We start from the raw sequence: 15,097 nt of genomic DNA on the forward strand, positions 1-15,097 counted from the left end.
AAGCGGCCGCCTAGGGCATTTTTTCAAACACTGGCTCACTGACATCTGCCACTCTACTCTCGCGCATACATTCTGGCTGTTTTTCATCCATTCCTTGGGACGATGATTGACTTGAGTGTCAGATGGTGTTCACCACAGACTCGTCCTTGGTCTTTAGGTGATGACATTTTGTTGGTTCGTCTTCTTATGCGTAGAATCGAAAAAGAAGCTTATTTTGGAAGAAAAAATCTTCTGACGATCAATCATCCAATCCATCATACCCGGCACGTCATCTCTATATGTCACAGATGGGATCGACTATGAATTGTTTCACTATGCTTACTTCATAAATTAGGACATATTTTGTGGCACATGTAGAGATTGTGAAAGATATCATATATGAAAAATATCTTTAATTCTCCCTATATTTTCTATCAAGTATCATTTTGTCCCCTTATATTTTAAAAATAACATTTATTGCCTTTGACCAAAGTTAAATGTAATTTTTAAAAAAAGTTAATTATATCCCTATCTTTTTGATTTTTTTTATAATTTTAAAAGAAAAAAATTATATTAAATTTATTGATAATTTACGTCTACTTTTATTTCTTTTGTTGATATATCAACTAATTCCTAATTAATATTTTTTAACATATGTTAATTTACTAATTAAAATCAATATTGTATGTGACCTCTAATAATATATAAAGGTTAATAAATAATTATATGAATAAAATAAAATTAAGTATTTTAAAATGTATATTTTCGTTGTCCCGGTTGCGCAGCCTTCAAATACAATGTATAATAATTATTTTCTTTACTTTTCTCTAAATTTAAAATTTTAGATCTGCCTCTATCCATCATTATATAAGGTTATGTGAAAATAGGCGAAGACAATAATTCTTTTTTAAGACAAATGTAAATTTTCTTCATCTTCTTTGAGCTCTTTTTCTTTCTCATGCATGCACGCAAGGTTCATATCTCAGTTTATCATTAACTTGGGCGTCAAAGAGGGTAACACTAACAATAACAATATTTAGCTATCAAGTTTTGCTTTGTAGAACACTTACAGCGGATGCACCGACAAATTAACATCAATCACAGATTCGAGCGAGTAACAAAGGACACAATCACTAGATGCTTCTATATTTTTTTTATCCTTTTATGTATATTTTTCTCTCTGTACATATAATCGATCCAACTAATTAATAATTAAAGAATCAACTCCCGAAAATATATAATTATTTTTCCACGTCAATTCAATATATTTTTTTCCTTTTGATATTATTAAAATATATATATATATATTAACAACATAAGTACTTTAATCGAAGATTAAGTGTTATTTTTAAAATAAAGATATTTTTCTCTATATGGTAAAAGACTTTATTATAAATGACTTGTCTAAATTTTATATGCTATTTTATTATATCATATAGAATTAATTCCTTGTGTACTTTTGGCATTTTAATTTTACTGACGCCTTCGTGCTCCGGTCTGGCGTAGACAGTAAGTCCGACATACCATAATTAGAACGCTAAAACGGGAAACCGAAACACGTCGCCGATCGCAAGCCCATGCTTCCATCTTCCATCCTGGTCCACCCTTAACTGACTTGTTTACCACTACCCACGATCACCCACCTTCCTGTGATTGCATGAATCCACCTAACTCTCACTCGCACCCATACAAAGGCTCGTAACGAGAACCAGTGGGAATACGGGTGTAGATGTAATTATAGAAAAGGAGAAAATAAATGAATTTGCTAATTAAAATTTCCATTTAATTATCTCGATCCATCGCCCATCCTTTTCCCTTCGCTTCTGCCCTACCGATCGCGCTCTGTCTCCGTTTTCGTTTTCGGTAAGGGAAAAAAAAAAAGGAGAGCGAAGTAATGGCGCTACAAGGAAATAAAAAGGGGAATTAGAAAGCGATGCTGTACTTGTGTAGGGCAGCGCTTACTTTTCTAAGGCTCTCTGGTATCGATGTCGAAGATGGCCGGCGCAACGATCCTCGCCGCCGATGCCGGAATATTCCCCACGAATATCTCGACGGGCTCCGAATCGTCGTCGGCGATCTGTTGCAGTCGCCGAATGTGGTAATGTCCTCTGCCGTCAGGAAGCCTCCGCGGGAGAGGGTGGACGCAGGATCCCGCGGCCTCCACGATATCGTCTACGACGAAGGGCTGCGCATGTGCACGGAGGATCTTGGATCGGAGAGCGGCGATGGGAGGATGGAAGCGGAGGAGACCGAGGCGCCGGGATCGAGGAGCGGGACTCTACCATGGCGAGGGTTGAAGGAAGCTAGGAAGAAGCCACGGCCGCGGCCCCCGATCCCACCGCCGCTTCCCTGGTTGGCTAACGGGCGGACTCGGTTTTTAAGAGCGGTGAGAGAAGGCGGGCGGATCCGGATGACAGAGGTCTTGATCGAGCCGCCGGTGGAGGTCCTCCGCGCCACCCGCGAGGGTGGACGCCTCCGTTTGGATCTCGTTATCCTATCTGAAAGCGAAGAAAAGAACTTCGCCGGCTGCAAACCGGTTGATGAAGTGCGAAACGGAGTTACAAAAATCGCGGAGGAGGAAGAAGAAGAAGATCAAGATGGCGATGACGACGCAGAAGAAGATGCTAAGACAGAAAAGACTACAGAAGAAGTGGAAGCGGAGGTAAGATCGCCGACGGCGATGGTGGCGATACAGACGAGGAGCGGCGAGGAGCGGAGGTGTCAGGATATGTTGAGCGGTTACGGCGTCCCGACGTGGTGGAATCACCGCAGCTTGATGACAGCGTGAACCGCGCAGGTGCGTCACAACGGCGTCGCACGTGCGTGTGGCGTCACTTTCTTGTTCTTAGTTTGTTTATACTTTATAGCCCCTCTCAGTGTTTCTGGAATAACGGTTCGGTTTTCCAAAAGCGTAGGTCTGGAGGAGGAGGAGGAGGTTAATAATGATCGTCGCAGTTGCCAACATGCGTGTTAAGGGTTCGTAGAAGGTGAAAGGTTATTGATTTTTTTGCAGAAATATTCAGTTTTTATATTTCCAGATTTCTTCAAATTGGCAAATGGCAATCCCAATCTTCTTAATAGTGAATTCTTTCTTCACAAAAACATCAATTTTGGCAGCATTTCTTGGAAGCATAGCGATAGTTCTCTATGAGTTATGCCTGCCTTACAATTTTCACACTCCGGCATCTCAGTTCATCACTCAACAGCATGAATGGAAACCTGTGTCAAAATCTATAGACAAAATAAAAACAGCATCACATATTAGTCTACCAGATCCCTTTATTAGACGAAGAGGAGTCGATCTTTACAACTTTCGGTTGCTTCTCTTGGTGCCCATCATTGTTTGGATCAGTCTGGGATATTACAATGTCAACCTTCACAATGTGGTGGTCTGAAGTCCCTTTTGACGAAAGGACGCCATAAGAGCCAGGGACAAATTTGTAGGGTGAGTTTGGTGATGCAAGGATGTAATCAACTCTTGTCCCATATTTACATGTCCCTTGCACATCTTCAATTATAATTAGAGAACACGGCAGTTAGCTTCTAAAACGACAAGAATTTGATCTGAGATCAGTATGTTTTTCTTTACCTTGGCCCTTGACCACTACGACAACTGCTTCACATTCCCCTGCAAAGTTCTTGGCATCCAAGTAATGTTTCCCTGTCAAATACTTCATCACCTCAACTTTTGGTGTTGGCTTCCCCATCTCTTCATAATACTACAGATACCAATTCAAACAACTTCAGATGGATTTTTGTAAGTTGATACACTTATTTACCTTCTCTGCATCTGGTTCATAATTATATTTTTTGATTATTCAATTGATCAAATACGATTCACAAACTAACATCTTTACCTTTACAATATCAGCCCATCTTTCCGAAGAGTAGTCTGTTTCATCAAGAGAATTGAGGCAACCAGCCAAAATGTGAGGCCCTTCAGTTGATCTTAGTATCGTATTTATTTGTTTCATCCTCCAATTCTCATCGAGGTGATCGAGATGGGTGCATAGGAAATTTATATCTCCTGCTTTCGGGACCTCGATTGTGGCTTTCAGCACATTCCTATCACAAGACAAGTTAGCCTTAAAAAATTTGTTTTCTTGGGCCATTTAAAATCTATTTCCTTTCTACTGGAAAACTATAGCGAAATTTTCACTAATTCAGAGTTTGAATATTATCAAAATACCACCGGATTTATTATTTTTATTGTTTTTCCTTGACAATCTTTACAATTTCAACATTGTTAAACGACTCACTAGATCTTATAAGGGTCAATTGACTGAGATCTGTTAACTGAAGAGGCAATTCTTTAAATTCCTTAAATTTTAGAATATCGTTGAGTAGATTATCTAAAAATGTGAAGAGTCAGAGCAAAGTCAAACATGTTTTCTCATTATGATACTCTTGAGACAATCTAGTACAACCAGAAGTAAAATTTTGGTCCAGACAGGGTGAGCTACTTGACCGGTTACTGACGTCAAGAATGTACTTACTGAATGACGTCAGGACTGTTTCCTTTTTTTCCTTCACAAAATTATTTCCAAAAATTTTAAAATAATCATCAATTTTTTTACATTTCTTCTTTAGATAATTTTAATGTTAGCATAAAGATTGGCTCAAGATTTGATCAGATTATGAAGGGGATGTTAATGGATTGCATCGCAATTTGATCAGAGAGCCTCAATGGATGAAATTGCTAAGAAACAAGACAAAAAAAGCCCCCTTTTGTAGAAGATGACGTAGAGTACCTGAAATCTCTATCATCCAACATTTTCTGCACCTTCCACCGCTTGATCGGCCACTTGGAGAGTATGGCGTCGCCGTATTCCGGTGCCCAGCTCTCGGCGAACACATACTTCATCCCCAGTCCCTCGGCCAGTTCCGACAGCGGCCGCATCCCCTTCTCCTCTTCCGCCTTCACGTTCTGCAGCCCAATTATGTCGGCCCCCACCTCCCTCAGCACATCCAGTATACTCCTGTTGCTCCCACCGCCACGGAAGGAACTCGAACCGCCAGCGGGGCCATCGGAAGCAGGGGCCTTCCCTTTCCACGCGTGGCTTGCGCCCTCGCCCACGGCGGGATTCAGTTGCCGGGAGCTCAGCTTCTTGCTTCTCTCCACGGAGATCTCGTTGTCGGGGAGATTGATGGACACCCTCAGCTTGGCTTTCGCCATGCTCGGCTGCTTTAGTATGCCTCGCGGCCGGTCGTTGGCGGACTTGCAGCGGAGGTCGAGCTCCTCCTGCAACGACGCCGACACGACCGGCGCCATCGAGAACATGGCGGCGTTGAACGTGGCCAGCCGAATTGGACCTAGCGTCGGCTCGGAGATGTCATGGCGGGACTGATGGGGTCGGCGGCGGCGGAGTGGCCACCGGAGGTTGTAGCAGAGACGGCGGAGCTTTAAAGTTGCCATTTTTAGCATGGAGACGAGGTGATCCGGGCAGGGGAAAGATGGTGGTCCTCTTCCTCTTCCGATCGATGACATGGTCGTCGAAGTAAAGGACGAAGAAATCAAGAAACGGAGTTGGATTTGCTCTGTTTGTTTCACAGTGTGCTTGTAGTTTTTTGGGGAAATGGGCAGCCGCACTCTAGTAAGATAGAGAAAGACTAGAGATAATCGGAGATCACCCACCTGCCCCCAAAGAGGGAGAGGGTCCCACTCTGGGCCCATCGGCACTGGCAGCTGGACAGATGGTGTTGAGGCCACTTTTCATTTTTCTTTTCAAAGGCAGAAAACAACTGGCTGGCTCAACCACTCCAATAGCCTCCAACCTTGCAATGCATGCAGCCATGGAAATTGCAGCCAGGATCCTTCCTAACCTTCTCCTTCTCTTGTATTTCTTTATTGCAGTTACTCGCAATCTTTGGATTAACTTCACACTCTCTTGCGGTTGAACGCCTCATTCAAAGAGAGAGAGAGAGACGAGTAACAATAAAAATGTCAAGGCATGCCTCAGCAGTGGGATCAAAAACTGAGGTTGCAGATTGATTTGGGTTAGTTGTTAACTGGATTTTAATATTGGAATACCTCGACGAATATGACAATCATGACACTCCAAAGCAATCATATCTGACAATAGCAGAGAATCAACATTTCCTTTTCCTTTTCAAAATGGCCACAAACAGCTACCGAAAAGAACAACCTAGAGAGAGAGGGTAGGGAAGGAAAACAAAAGATGTAAAAGAAGGAAAAAGGGGGAAAGCCTGCAGAAAAGTAGGAAAGGAAACAAGCACCGAAGTCAGTGACAACAGAGCTCAATATCAGCAAGTTATCTAACAAAGCTACGTTCAGAATCCATGATGTTTAGTTTTTATGGCTATAAGATTCCTGCTTACCCAATGTCACCAAGGTTAGTTTTCTTATGCAGGTTTGAGATGTGAGTATCATAAAACTCTCAGCAACATTCTGGCTATTTCTCATGTAGTATGTAGCCATGAGAATTACAGACCTCTGCTATAGAAAGTGAGGACCTAGTTTCAGATGATTGCATAAAACTTTTAAGGTCAGGAACTGATAGGATGTTCTTTAGTTAATGGTTTAAAGAGTTTATGCTTGCTGTGGCCCTACTGAAATGAAAGATTTTTGACGAAGCTAAACGCGTTTTCTTTTCGAGTTCCTCCCCTTTAATTTGTCACCTTTTGTTATCAAGTTTGGAAAGTGAAAGCATCAAAAAAGAAGCATAGACATCATGGTGGACCATTGTTTCATTGATGGAACAATTACAGTCATTTCTCATTTGCATGCCCCATATCCAAGAAGTTCTCATGTACCTCTCAAGTTGTTACTCTGAAAATGAACTTAAAATCTTTCAACCATGAAAAAAAAAAATCTAATCTCAGTTAATTAATAATAAAAATATCATAAGAATTTGGTTTGAGTTTGAGTACTTAATTCATGAATGACATCAGTGGTGAGAACATTGAGTGGTAAGTCTACCTCAGCTTTGTTTTAGTCAGTAGAAGTTGGAGAAACATCTATATATTTAGATATATAAAAATGCACAAGTTAAAGCAATTAGATACATTTAGGCTCTTTTAGTCAATGTACTTGTCTGTGGTTGTCAAATTTTCGTCGACTGATTCCTACGAAAATGTGAAAGGTATTAATGATCTTGTGATGACTGAATTATGGAATGACATCAATGCCATAGAAAAAACTTCTGTTTGCTTTATCTAAATTTATAAATGGATTATTACCTATATCACCTTTTACTATGATTCATTTCATTTACGATTGATTTATTTAATTCAAATTTATTTTTATATATAATTAAAATAATACAATTTTAACAAATTAAGCATTTTGCTAGAATGATTATAGGAACTCTAATGCATTCTTTTTAAAATGTATTAAAATTTAGCCTTCATTACAAAATTGATGAATGATGTCAAATATCAATAAAATTTCTTAGGGTCTATTAAGGTGGATGTCACAATTTGATTGCCAACATCACCAACTCAAAATAGGTGTACAATTTAGGAGGGAAGAGGACTGCTAAACCTCTAAAACAATTAGCTCTTTTCCCTTACTCATTTTGGAGTCACCTATGACTAAGAGCTCTTTAATGACAAATCCCAGTTAGTCTCATAAGAGCTCTTTAATAGGATAACAAGGAAGGAAGATATGAGAGAGTTTTTTTTCCACATTGAGTTCCAAGGAGAGATGGAACTTGCCTTCTCACGCAAGCCCGATCCGATAAGGATCTTTCACGGGTATTGGGTTGAAGTCCAAGTACTAATTTAGTAAAAGCCCTTAGGATTTTTATCCACTTAGTACTTGAGTTTGGACAAATTTATACTCTTTTTAACTGTGATTTTACACATTTCAACTAGCTCATACATTACTTATAAGAAAATGAAGAACTAGCAAAAAAGGGGCATTCATTCATCCTTCCTGCCAAAAGAAAAAGGTGTCTTAGAATAAAAGATGTTTTAAAAAAGAAAAATAAATGAAAAAGAGAGATGATAGTTGATGATTCAAAGTAAACTAAACTAAACTGAAACAGACAGACAGAAGAAACAAACAGGAGGAATAATTCCTGAAGCAAGAACACTCCAAAAAGTTGGAACATCATTAAGAATCCTTCATTGACTTTTGCTACTGAACTAGGAGTTGAAGAAAAGAAGGCGCATTGGCTTTTGGTATCAAGCTACTGACTCACTGGGAATGCAAGGGAAACTGATCTCGGACAAATCTTCGATCTGCACGACGATGATTGTTATATCATCGGTCCGATAGTCTTTCTCTAACCACAACTTGTACGATTCAGCAGCAACCGCCGAGCAAGCGTTCCTCAGATCCACGAAACTAGAAACCTGGAAGGACGAGACATTTTCGTCGGATCAGAGAAGGAAGATTTGTGTAAAAATGGCGGGAGTGGCCAAGGAATCCGCCATTACCATGTCGACTACAGCTTGACTGGAGAGGAACTGGAAAACCCCATCGCTGGCTATTACAAAGAACGCATGGTCGTCCGTGATGTTCACCTCCTTCACCTCCGGCACGGCGACCACGCCGACACTCTCTGCTGTTGCATCCCCCACGCTCCTGGTGAAGGCCGTCCCCGGATACTTCCCGTCCTGCACCCACACCCTCGGCGGGTCGGGGTCCTTCTCGTCCCAGCACTCCACGTTCGGATCCTTCACGCCGTCTATTTGATCGATCGTCAACACCCGCGCGCCACACCGCTTCACCCTCTCGCATTCGTCCCGCCGGAATGGGGTCTGGTCGCTCGACAGCTCCTCTGCGACCACACGCTCATCTTTCCTGACTCCCGACACCGCCCGGGAATCCCCCACGTTGGCCACGAACAGCGTGTCGCCACGCACCAGCACCGCGATCGCCGTCGTGCCGCTGTTACTGTCGTCGATCGCGCTCTCGCGCAGAGCGCGATTCGTGGCGGCGAAGGCCGAGTTAAAGGCTTCTACGGGGTTCTCCGGCAGTCGCGCATCGGCGGCGAGGAAGTCCGGGAGCTTGTCGCGGACGAACTCGGAGCACTGCGCGCCGAACTTGCCGTGGCCGTCGAAGACGCCGAAGAGGTGGAGCTCGGGGTCGCCCTGCAGGCGCAGCTTCACGCAGAAGCTGTCCTCGTTGGTTCTATCCGGCTCGTCGGGGTAGTAACCGCGCTGCGTGAGGGTGGAGAAGTGCAGGCGGAGGCCGGCGGAGGGAACATCGGCGGCGCTAAGCGATGCGCCGGTGAGAACGTGGGAAAGGCCGCAGCGACCGCGGAGCTGCGAGGGGGCGATTTCGTTATCCCCGAAGGAGTCGTCGCCGGCGGCAGCGGTGCAAGAGGCTTGACAGTGGCTGCAGCTAACGCAGCAAAGGCAGTCGAAACTGCAGCTAAAGCAGAAGAACTTCTTGAAGCGCCCAAAGCACTTCCCGTGAACACAACCCATTGAACCTCAAATCTTATCTTTCAGAAAATTGCATTAAGAAGAAGAGAGAAATGAACAGAGAGAAATGAACAGAGGAAGCAAAGAAGAAAAGAATGAACAATTGCACAAGTATTGAATCAGCAAAAGATTAGGAAGGCAATAGACCACGCAGGGAGGAAGGAATCAGTAAGGATCAAGTTACTGATCTAGTGGAAGCAGAAGCAGAAGCATGTGGGACAAAGATGAGCCTGAAAGTACTGACGTCGAATTGGGAAACAGAGATTATGAAAGAAAAAAAAAACTATGAGGAGTGATGAAGGGAGTGAGCAATCTGTTCTTCACGGGTGCAGTGCAAGTGCGAGAAGGAACTGAATAGTCGCACAAGCAGCTGCAGTTGCTGCTGCTTGACGTTGAAGACGACTCTCGTCATTCGCTGTTAATGCCGATTGGAAAGCATCCCGCTAGCAAACAGTTGGTCAACGTTTTTATGGCTAAGTCGTGTGGATCTGCAGTGGAGTGCTAACTCGACAAAGAGAACGAAGGGGTTTGGTCGAGTTGGCCTAAGAAACTCGACCTATTTGATATGATCCTAAAAAAATCCATTCAATTTCAAACTCTTTGAATATTATAAACAAAATTATGGAATTTAATAAAAAAAAATCTATAGTTTCCTCCATCATTATTTATTTTGATTACTTTGAGGATTTACCATAACGAGAGCATCTCCAATCGTTAAAGTTTTAAATGAGTTTTCTTTAGAATTTTAACATGCCACATCAACATTGTAAAAATTCATTGAAACATTCCCAATCGTTAAAACTTTGAGTGAGTTTTTTTTTTTGTAATTCTCTCCACATGTAGTTGCATGACTCCATACATATTACATCAATTTCAATACAAATCTACTATTCTCTCCATAATTTTTTAAAAAAACTTACGTACAATTTTTTCATTTAATATCTTTATATAGTTTTCATTTGATATTTTAATTAATTATAATCTTTAATTTAATTTATTTATAATTAACAATTAATTAATTAATTAATTTTTAATTTTTAATTTTTAATTTAATATAATTTATTATTTTATTTAATATTTAATTATTTTATATATTTAATTTAATTATAGTCATTTGTATTTTTTTTAACTTATCTAAAATATATTTATTTTTTTAAAAAAAATATAATTTTAATTATTACTCATTATTTATAAACTGAAACATTATAATTAGTCCATCAAATAATTTATTTTAAAATATTTAAAAAAGATCAATCATATATATTAATATCACCTTCAAGAGAAACTCCAAATCTTACCTACATAATCATAAAAAAAAATTTAATAAGATTTTTCAATTTTATAAACTTTTGATAAAACTTGTATTGGAAATGCTCTGATGGAGAAAAAAGTTTTAAAGAATTTAGACAAGAAAAGAAGAAAGACCAAGTGACTTCACCTAACCTTTTCGATATTTTTTTAATGTTAATTATTATAAATATGTCTAAAAAATTTTGAAATGATGTGCTCAGATAACTTAATTCGAGGGGTATTTTTTTCATCTGGTCGAACATTCACACCTTTACTATCTGCCTTTATTCGTTGATACAAGTGTTCTCTGGGCATTTGAAGTTAGCGTAATTAATTTTTATTATATTTTATTTATTGATACACTTTATTTGTTATTTGTTGGAATGTAAGAAATTTTTCTAATAATAATCAAGTACTTTGATAACACTTTGTTTCACTTTGGGTAGATTTATTTAGTCTAAGACTTCGACAATGATTAATCCTTCACAAATGCTTAATTAGTCATCGAAGATGATCACTTCATTTGTTATGATAAAAATTTATTGTAAAAACTATCACAAAGAACCTTGTTTCAGATTAATTACTTTATAACAAAAATTTTAAGTTGATTTTTGCAACAAAGTTTATAATAAAAATTTTGATTTTCCAATTTCAAAATTATTTAATTATGGTAGAGTAGAGCTTTTGCAATGACAATGCCATTGCAAATTGTCTTCGCATGTGTCATATATGAAATAGAATATGTTAAAAATTATATAGTTAATGTCATTGCAAATTGTCTTCACATGTGACATATATGCAATAGAATATGTTAAAAAAAATATAGTCAATGTCATCGTAGATTTTTAAAAAATAAAAAAAATGCTAAATATATTTACCCATTTTAATAAGACATCATACAATCCTAAATACAAATAAATAGATAACACAATCGCATGAAATATAACATAAAAAAACCAACACATACATAATTATTTGTTACTTATACATTACTGCAGACATTCGAACCACCTGGCCGTTAATTAGGCGCGGTGAAAAGGGGGAAAAAAAAAAACGGTGAAAGCGGAGGCACGCGGAGTTGCGGAGACGACGCGTAATGGAGCTCCGCGTTTCCTTTTTGTCCCCCCTTATTTACCTCATTTACACACACTTGACCAGGACTCCCATTGCGCCTTCTCCCCCTTTCCGATTCCGAGGCTTCCTCCTCCTCCCTCCGTCCCTCGTTCTTTCGCTCGCCGCTTTCTTCCCCGAAGAGTCGTCCTTGGACTAGTCCTGTTTCTTTCTGACTTCGCCACGCGCGTTCCGTTCCGCCGCCAAAAATAGCCGCTCGCGTACCTGACAACTTAATTCCTCTAGCTAGCTCTCTAAATCTCCCTTTCTTGGCGCGTCGTCCATGGCCGCAAAGCTCAAAATATATCCCCCGAGCTTCGCTCCCTCCCTCCCGTTCATTGCCATCGGCTCTCCTACCCTGCAGCTCATCCTACGCCACCCGCCTTTAACATATCCTCCCCCCGTGGATTCTCCTCCTCCCCCTCCTTTACCTCCTCCTAACCTGACTTAGCTTCCTTCATCGCGCGGCAGGATGACGACCACCTCCATCCGCCGCGGCGTAATTATTGTACTCTCCTCCCTCCTCCTCCTCCTCCTCCTCCCTTCCGCCTCCTCCTCCTTCCGCGTCGACGTCATCCGCCGCCCCACTCCCACCCCCTCCTCCGCCACCCCTGCCTTCCGGGAGGCCCCCGCCTTCCGCAACGGCGACGACTGCCCCGCCTCGCTCCGCGTAGATGTCGCCATGACCCTCGATGCCAACTACCTCCGCGGCACCATGGCGGCTGTCCTCTCCATGCTCCAGCACACCTCCTGCCCGGAGAGCGTCACCTTCCACTTCCTCGCCGCCCGCCCAGAGCTCGACGTCCTCGCCGCCATACGCGCCGCCTTCCCCTACCTCGACTTCCGCGTCTACCGCTTCGACTCCGCGCGCGTGCGAGGTCGCATCTCCCGTTCCATCCGCCACGCTCTCGACCAGCCCCTCAACTACGCCCGTATCTACCTCGCCCACATCCTCCCCGCCGACGTCCGCCGAGTAATCTACCTTGACTCCGACGTCATCGTCGTCGACGACATCCGACGCCTGTGGCAGGTCGATCTCGAGGGCCGCGTCGTGGCCGCGCCAGAGTACTGCCACGCCAACTTCACCAAGTACTTCACCGACAACTTCTGGGCCGACCGAGAACTCGCCGGCACGTTCCGTGGCCGCCGCCCGTGCTACTTCAACACCGGCGTGATGGTGATGGAAGTGGAGCTGTGGCGAACAGGGGGATACACTGAGATGGTGGAGCAGTGGATGGGCGTGCAGAAACAGAGGAGGATCTACCAGTTGGGTTCGTTGCCCCCCTTTCTGCTGGTCTTGGCGGGAAAGATCAAGGCGGTGGACCACCGGTGGAACCAGCACGGCCTCGGCGGAGACAATCTGGAGGGCAAGTGCCGGAGCCTGCACCCGGGTCCCATCAGCCTTCTCCATTGGAGTGGCAAGGGGAAGCCATGGCTGAGATTGGATTCCCGGAAACCCTGCGCCGTCGACTACCTTTGGGCTCCTTACGATCTCTACCGGTCCTCGTCGCCGGCCCTGGAAGGGTAGCTAATTAGATTGCACGGGGGGACGAAGACCGATCGAGTCGGAGAGAGGGAGAGAATTGGCTTGCAAATTAATTTTAACTAGGAGAGTTATATAAAACATATTGGGGTGACCCACAAGATTAAAAAAAAAACAAACAAACAAACAAAGGACGGGAGCAGTAATTTCAATATTATTATCCATTTATGAAATTTTTTAGCTGCCTTAGCTGAATAGGAAGAGAAAAATATTTAACTATTTCTTTTATATTTAAATTTGGTTGTGTTTGCAGTTTACTTCGGCTTTCAATTGAAATAGAAGCAGATGTAGAAATATTATCAGGGTAAAGAGTTAGATATTATATATATATATATATATATATATATATATATATATATATATATATATATATATATATATATATATATAACAAAAATTTAAATATAATAATAAAATCTAAATAATATTTTTTAATTTTAAAACCCACTTGACATATTCCGAAAATAATTAATAATAATTTTATTTAACAGGCCATTCATTTAACATGCTACGAAATATATCCTTTTCACTATAAATAATTAAATTATCATTCAAATATTCATTTAATCATTTGAACTGTCTTTTTAGAAATATCATCAAGCCCTTATAACTCTAAAGCTTCAACATTCACACGTATATCCATCACAAAATTCTGAAGTGACAAAAGCTCAATAGGTGAAATATCTTTTAATTAAAATTGAGTCAATTTAACCCATCTTTGTTTGTCAAATGCAACAAATGAATTTAATGGATTTAGGCATGCCACACAAAGCAACAATTATGTATTTACCTCACTGAATCAGAAATTCAGCTCTTGTGATTACATATTGATAACTGTGTTAAATAATAATATGAATTTGTTACTTTTTCAGCTTTTCGCTATGATCTTCTCTCACCAACATATAAATCATTTATATTCGGAGTGTCAATATGAAACTTCTGATAAAAATTGAAAACTTCTTCAAATAATAAACTCCATCCATCATCCTGTATTCCTTGAATTTTTTTCTTACATATACCAACTAACAACATAGCTTGCCCGATATCTTGGTTCCTTTCATTGCAGTGCTAGGGACAACTTATTTGTTATTCCTAATATTGATTCCATCAAATGTAAATTAAACACAAATTTAAATGATAGTATATCTTTTACCAAGTGCAATGCTTCAGCTCTTTGATCCGAATGTAATCCATCATCCACAATCTCATCAAGCACATCAATTGCGGAGCCAAACATTTGAATCAAACTAAGCAGAGGATTATAATGTGATCCCCAACGTGTATCACTTGGCCGAATGAGTGTGTTCTCTTGGTTCAGCCTTGACCCTTGGTGATTTCTTCATTTTCCAAGGCTTGTACGATTCTAGCAGCATGTTTCTCTCGTAAAGCATCATGGCACTTAAAAGAGCCTCCAACCATATTAACAATATTACAAAGCACGTTAATTGCCACATAAGGTCTTGGGGTCGATTCTCAAAGTTGGCAAGGCGTAAATCCTTGCACTTTGTGTAAACTCTCTCCACCTATCACTTGCCTTCTCAGTCACCGTGATTTATTTTCTCTATGTTGACCTTGGACGGGCTGGCGGGGGCGCTGAAGACGAGCGTATTTGTCTTTTGTCACAAATATTACAAAGCACGTGAAAAAGTAAGGCAATATTAATATGATTCTTTGCCACAACTATAAGAGCAAGTTGGTATTGATGAGCAAAACAACAAACATAATACACACATTCATTTTCCTTTAAGAGAAGAGCTTTTAGTCCATTGATTTCCCCTT

The 15,097-nt window shown here is 41.0% G+C and overlaps 3 protein-coding genes across 3 annotated transcripts; 1 reads left to right on the top strand and 2 right to left on the bottom strand.

Annotated features, from left to right (window-relative positions):
- Positions 1-3,028: 3,028 nt before the first annotated feature.
- LOC121982106 lies at positions 3,029-5,668 on the bottom strand. The gene is made up of 4 exons (XM_042535014.1): positions 4,731-5,668; positions 3,837-4,044; positions 3,569-3,698; positions 3,029-3,487 (listed from the first exon to the last, which is right to left on the bottom strand). The coding sequence occupies exons 1-4, from the start codon at positions 5,651-5,653 to the stop codon at positions 3,246-3,248; spliced, it is 1,503 nt and encodes a 500-aa protein (XP_042390948.1). The 5' UTR covers positions 5,654-5,668; the 3' UTR covers positions 3,029-3,245.
- A 2,379-nt stretch (positions 5,669-8,047) lies between these two features.
- LOC121983315 (probable protein phosphatase 2C 35) lies at positions 8,048-9,380 on the bottom strand. Its single transcript, XM_042536254.1, has 2 exons — positions 8,383-9,380; positions 8,048-8,298 (listed from the first exon to the last, which is right to left on the bottom strand). The coding sequence occupies exons 1-2, from the start codon at positions 9,376-9,378 to the stop codon at positions 8,128-8,130; spliced, it is 1,167 nt and encodes a 388-aa protein (XP_042392188.1). The 5' UTR covers positions 9,379-9,380; the 3' UTR covers positions 8,048-8,127.
- A 2,433-nt stretch (positions 9,381-11,813) lies between these two features.
- LOC121982107 (probable galacturonosyltransferase-like 4) lies at positions 11,814-13,554 on the top strand. The gene has a single exon (XM_042535015.1). It carries the CDS (start codon positions 12,248-12,250, stop codon positions 13,301-13,303), a length of 1,056 nt encoding a protein of 351 aa, XP_042390949.1. The 5' UTR covers positions 11,814-12,247; the 3' UTR covers positions 13,304-13,554.
- Positions 13,555-15,097: the final 1,543 nt, after the last annotated feature.

Source organism: Zingiber officinale, chromosome 5A (genome assembly GCF_018446385.1).
Source record: "Zingiber officinale cultivar Zhangliang chromosome 5A, Zo_v1.1, whole genome shotgun sequence".
Lineage (NCBI taxonomy): Eukaryota > Viridiplantae > Streptophyta > Magnoliopsida > Zingiberales > Zingiberaceae > Zingiber > Zingiber officinale.

What these genes read in the sequence shown, in the direction of transcription:
- LOC121982106 (XM_042535014.1), bottom strand. Translation starts at nt 5,653, where the DNA reads ATGGGCCCAGAGTGGGACCCTCTCCCTCTTTGGGGGCAGGTGGGTGAT. An exon ending in TTGGATGATAGAGATTTCAG is followed by an intron (nt 4,045 to 4,730) that starts GTACTCTACGTC and finishes GTCTTGTGATAG; the next exon opens with GAATGTGCTGAAAGCCACAA. An exon ending in GATGGGCTGATATTGTAAAG is followed by an intron (nt 3,699 to 3,836) that starts GTAAAGATGTTA and finishes TGGTATCTGTAG; the next exon opens with TATTATGAAGAGATGGGGAA.
- LOC121983315 (XM_042536254.1), bottom strand. Translation starts at nt 9,378, where the DNA reads ATGGGTTGTGTTCACGGGAAGTGCTTTGGGCGCTTCAAGAAGTTCTTC. An exon ending in GTCAAGCTGTAGTCGACATG is followed by an intron (nt 8,299 to 8,382) that starts GTAATGGCGGAT and finishes TCGTCCTTCCAG; the next exon opens with GTTTCTAGTTTCGTGGATCT.
- LOC121982107 (XM_042535015.1), top strand. Translation starts at nt 12,248, where the DNA reads ATGACGACCACCTCCATCCGCCGCGGCGTAATTATTGTACTCTCCTCC.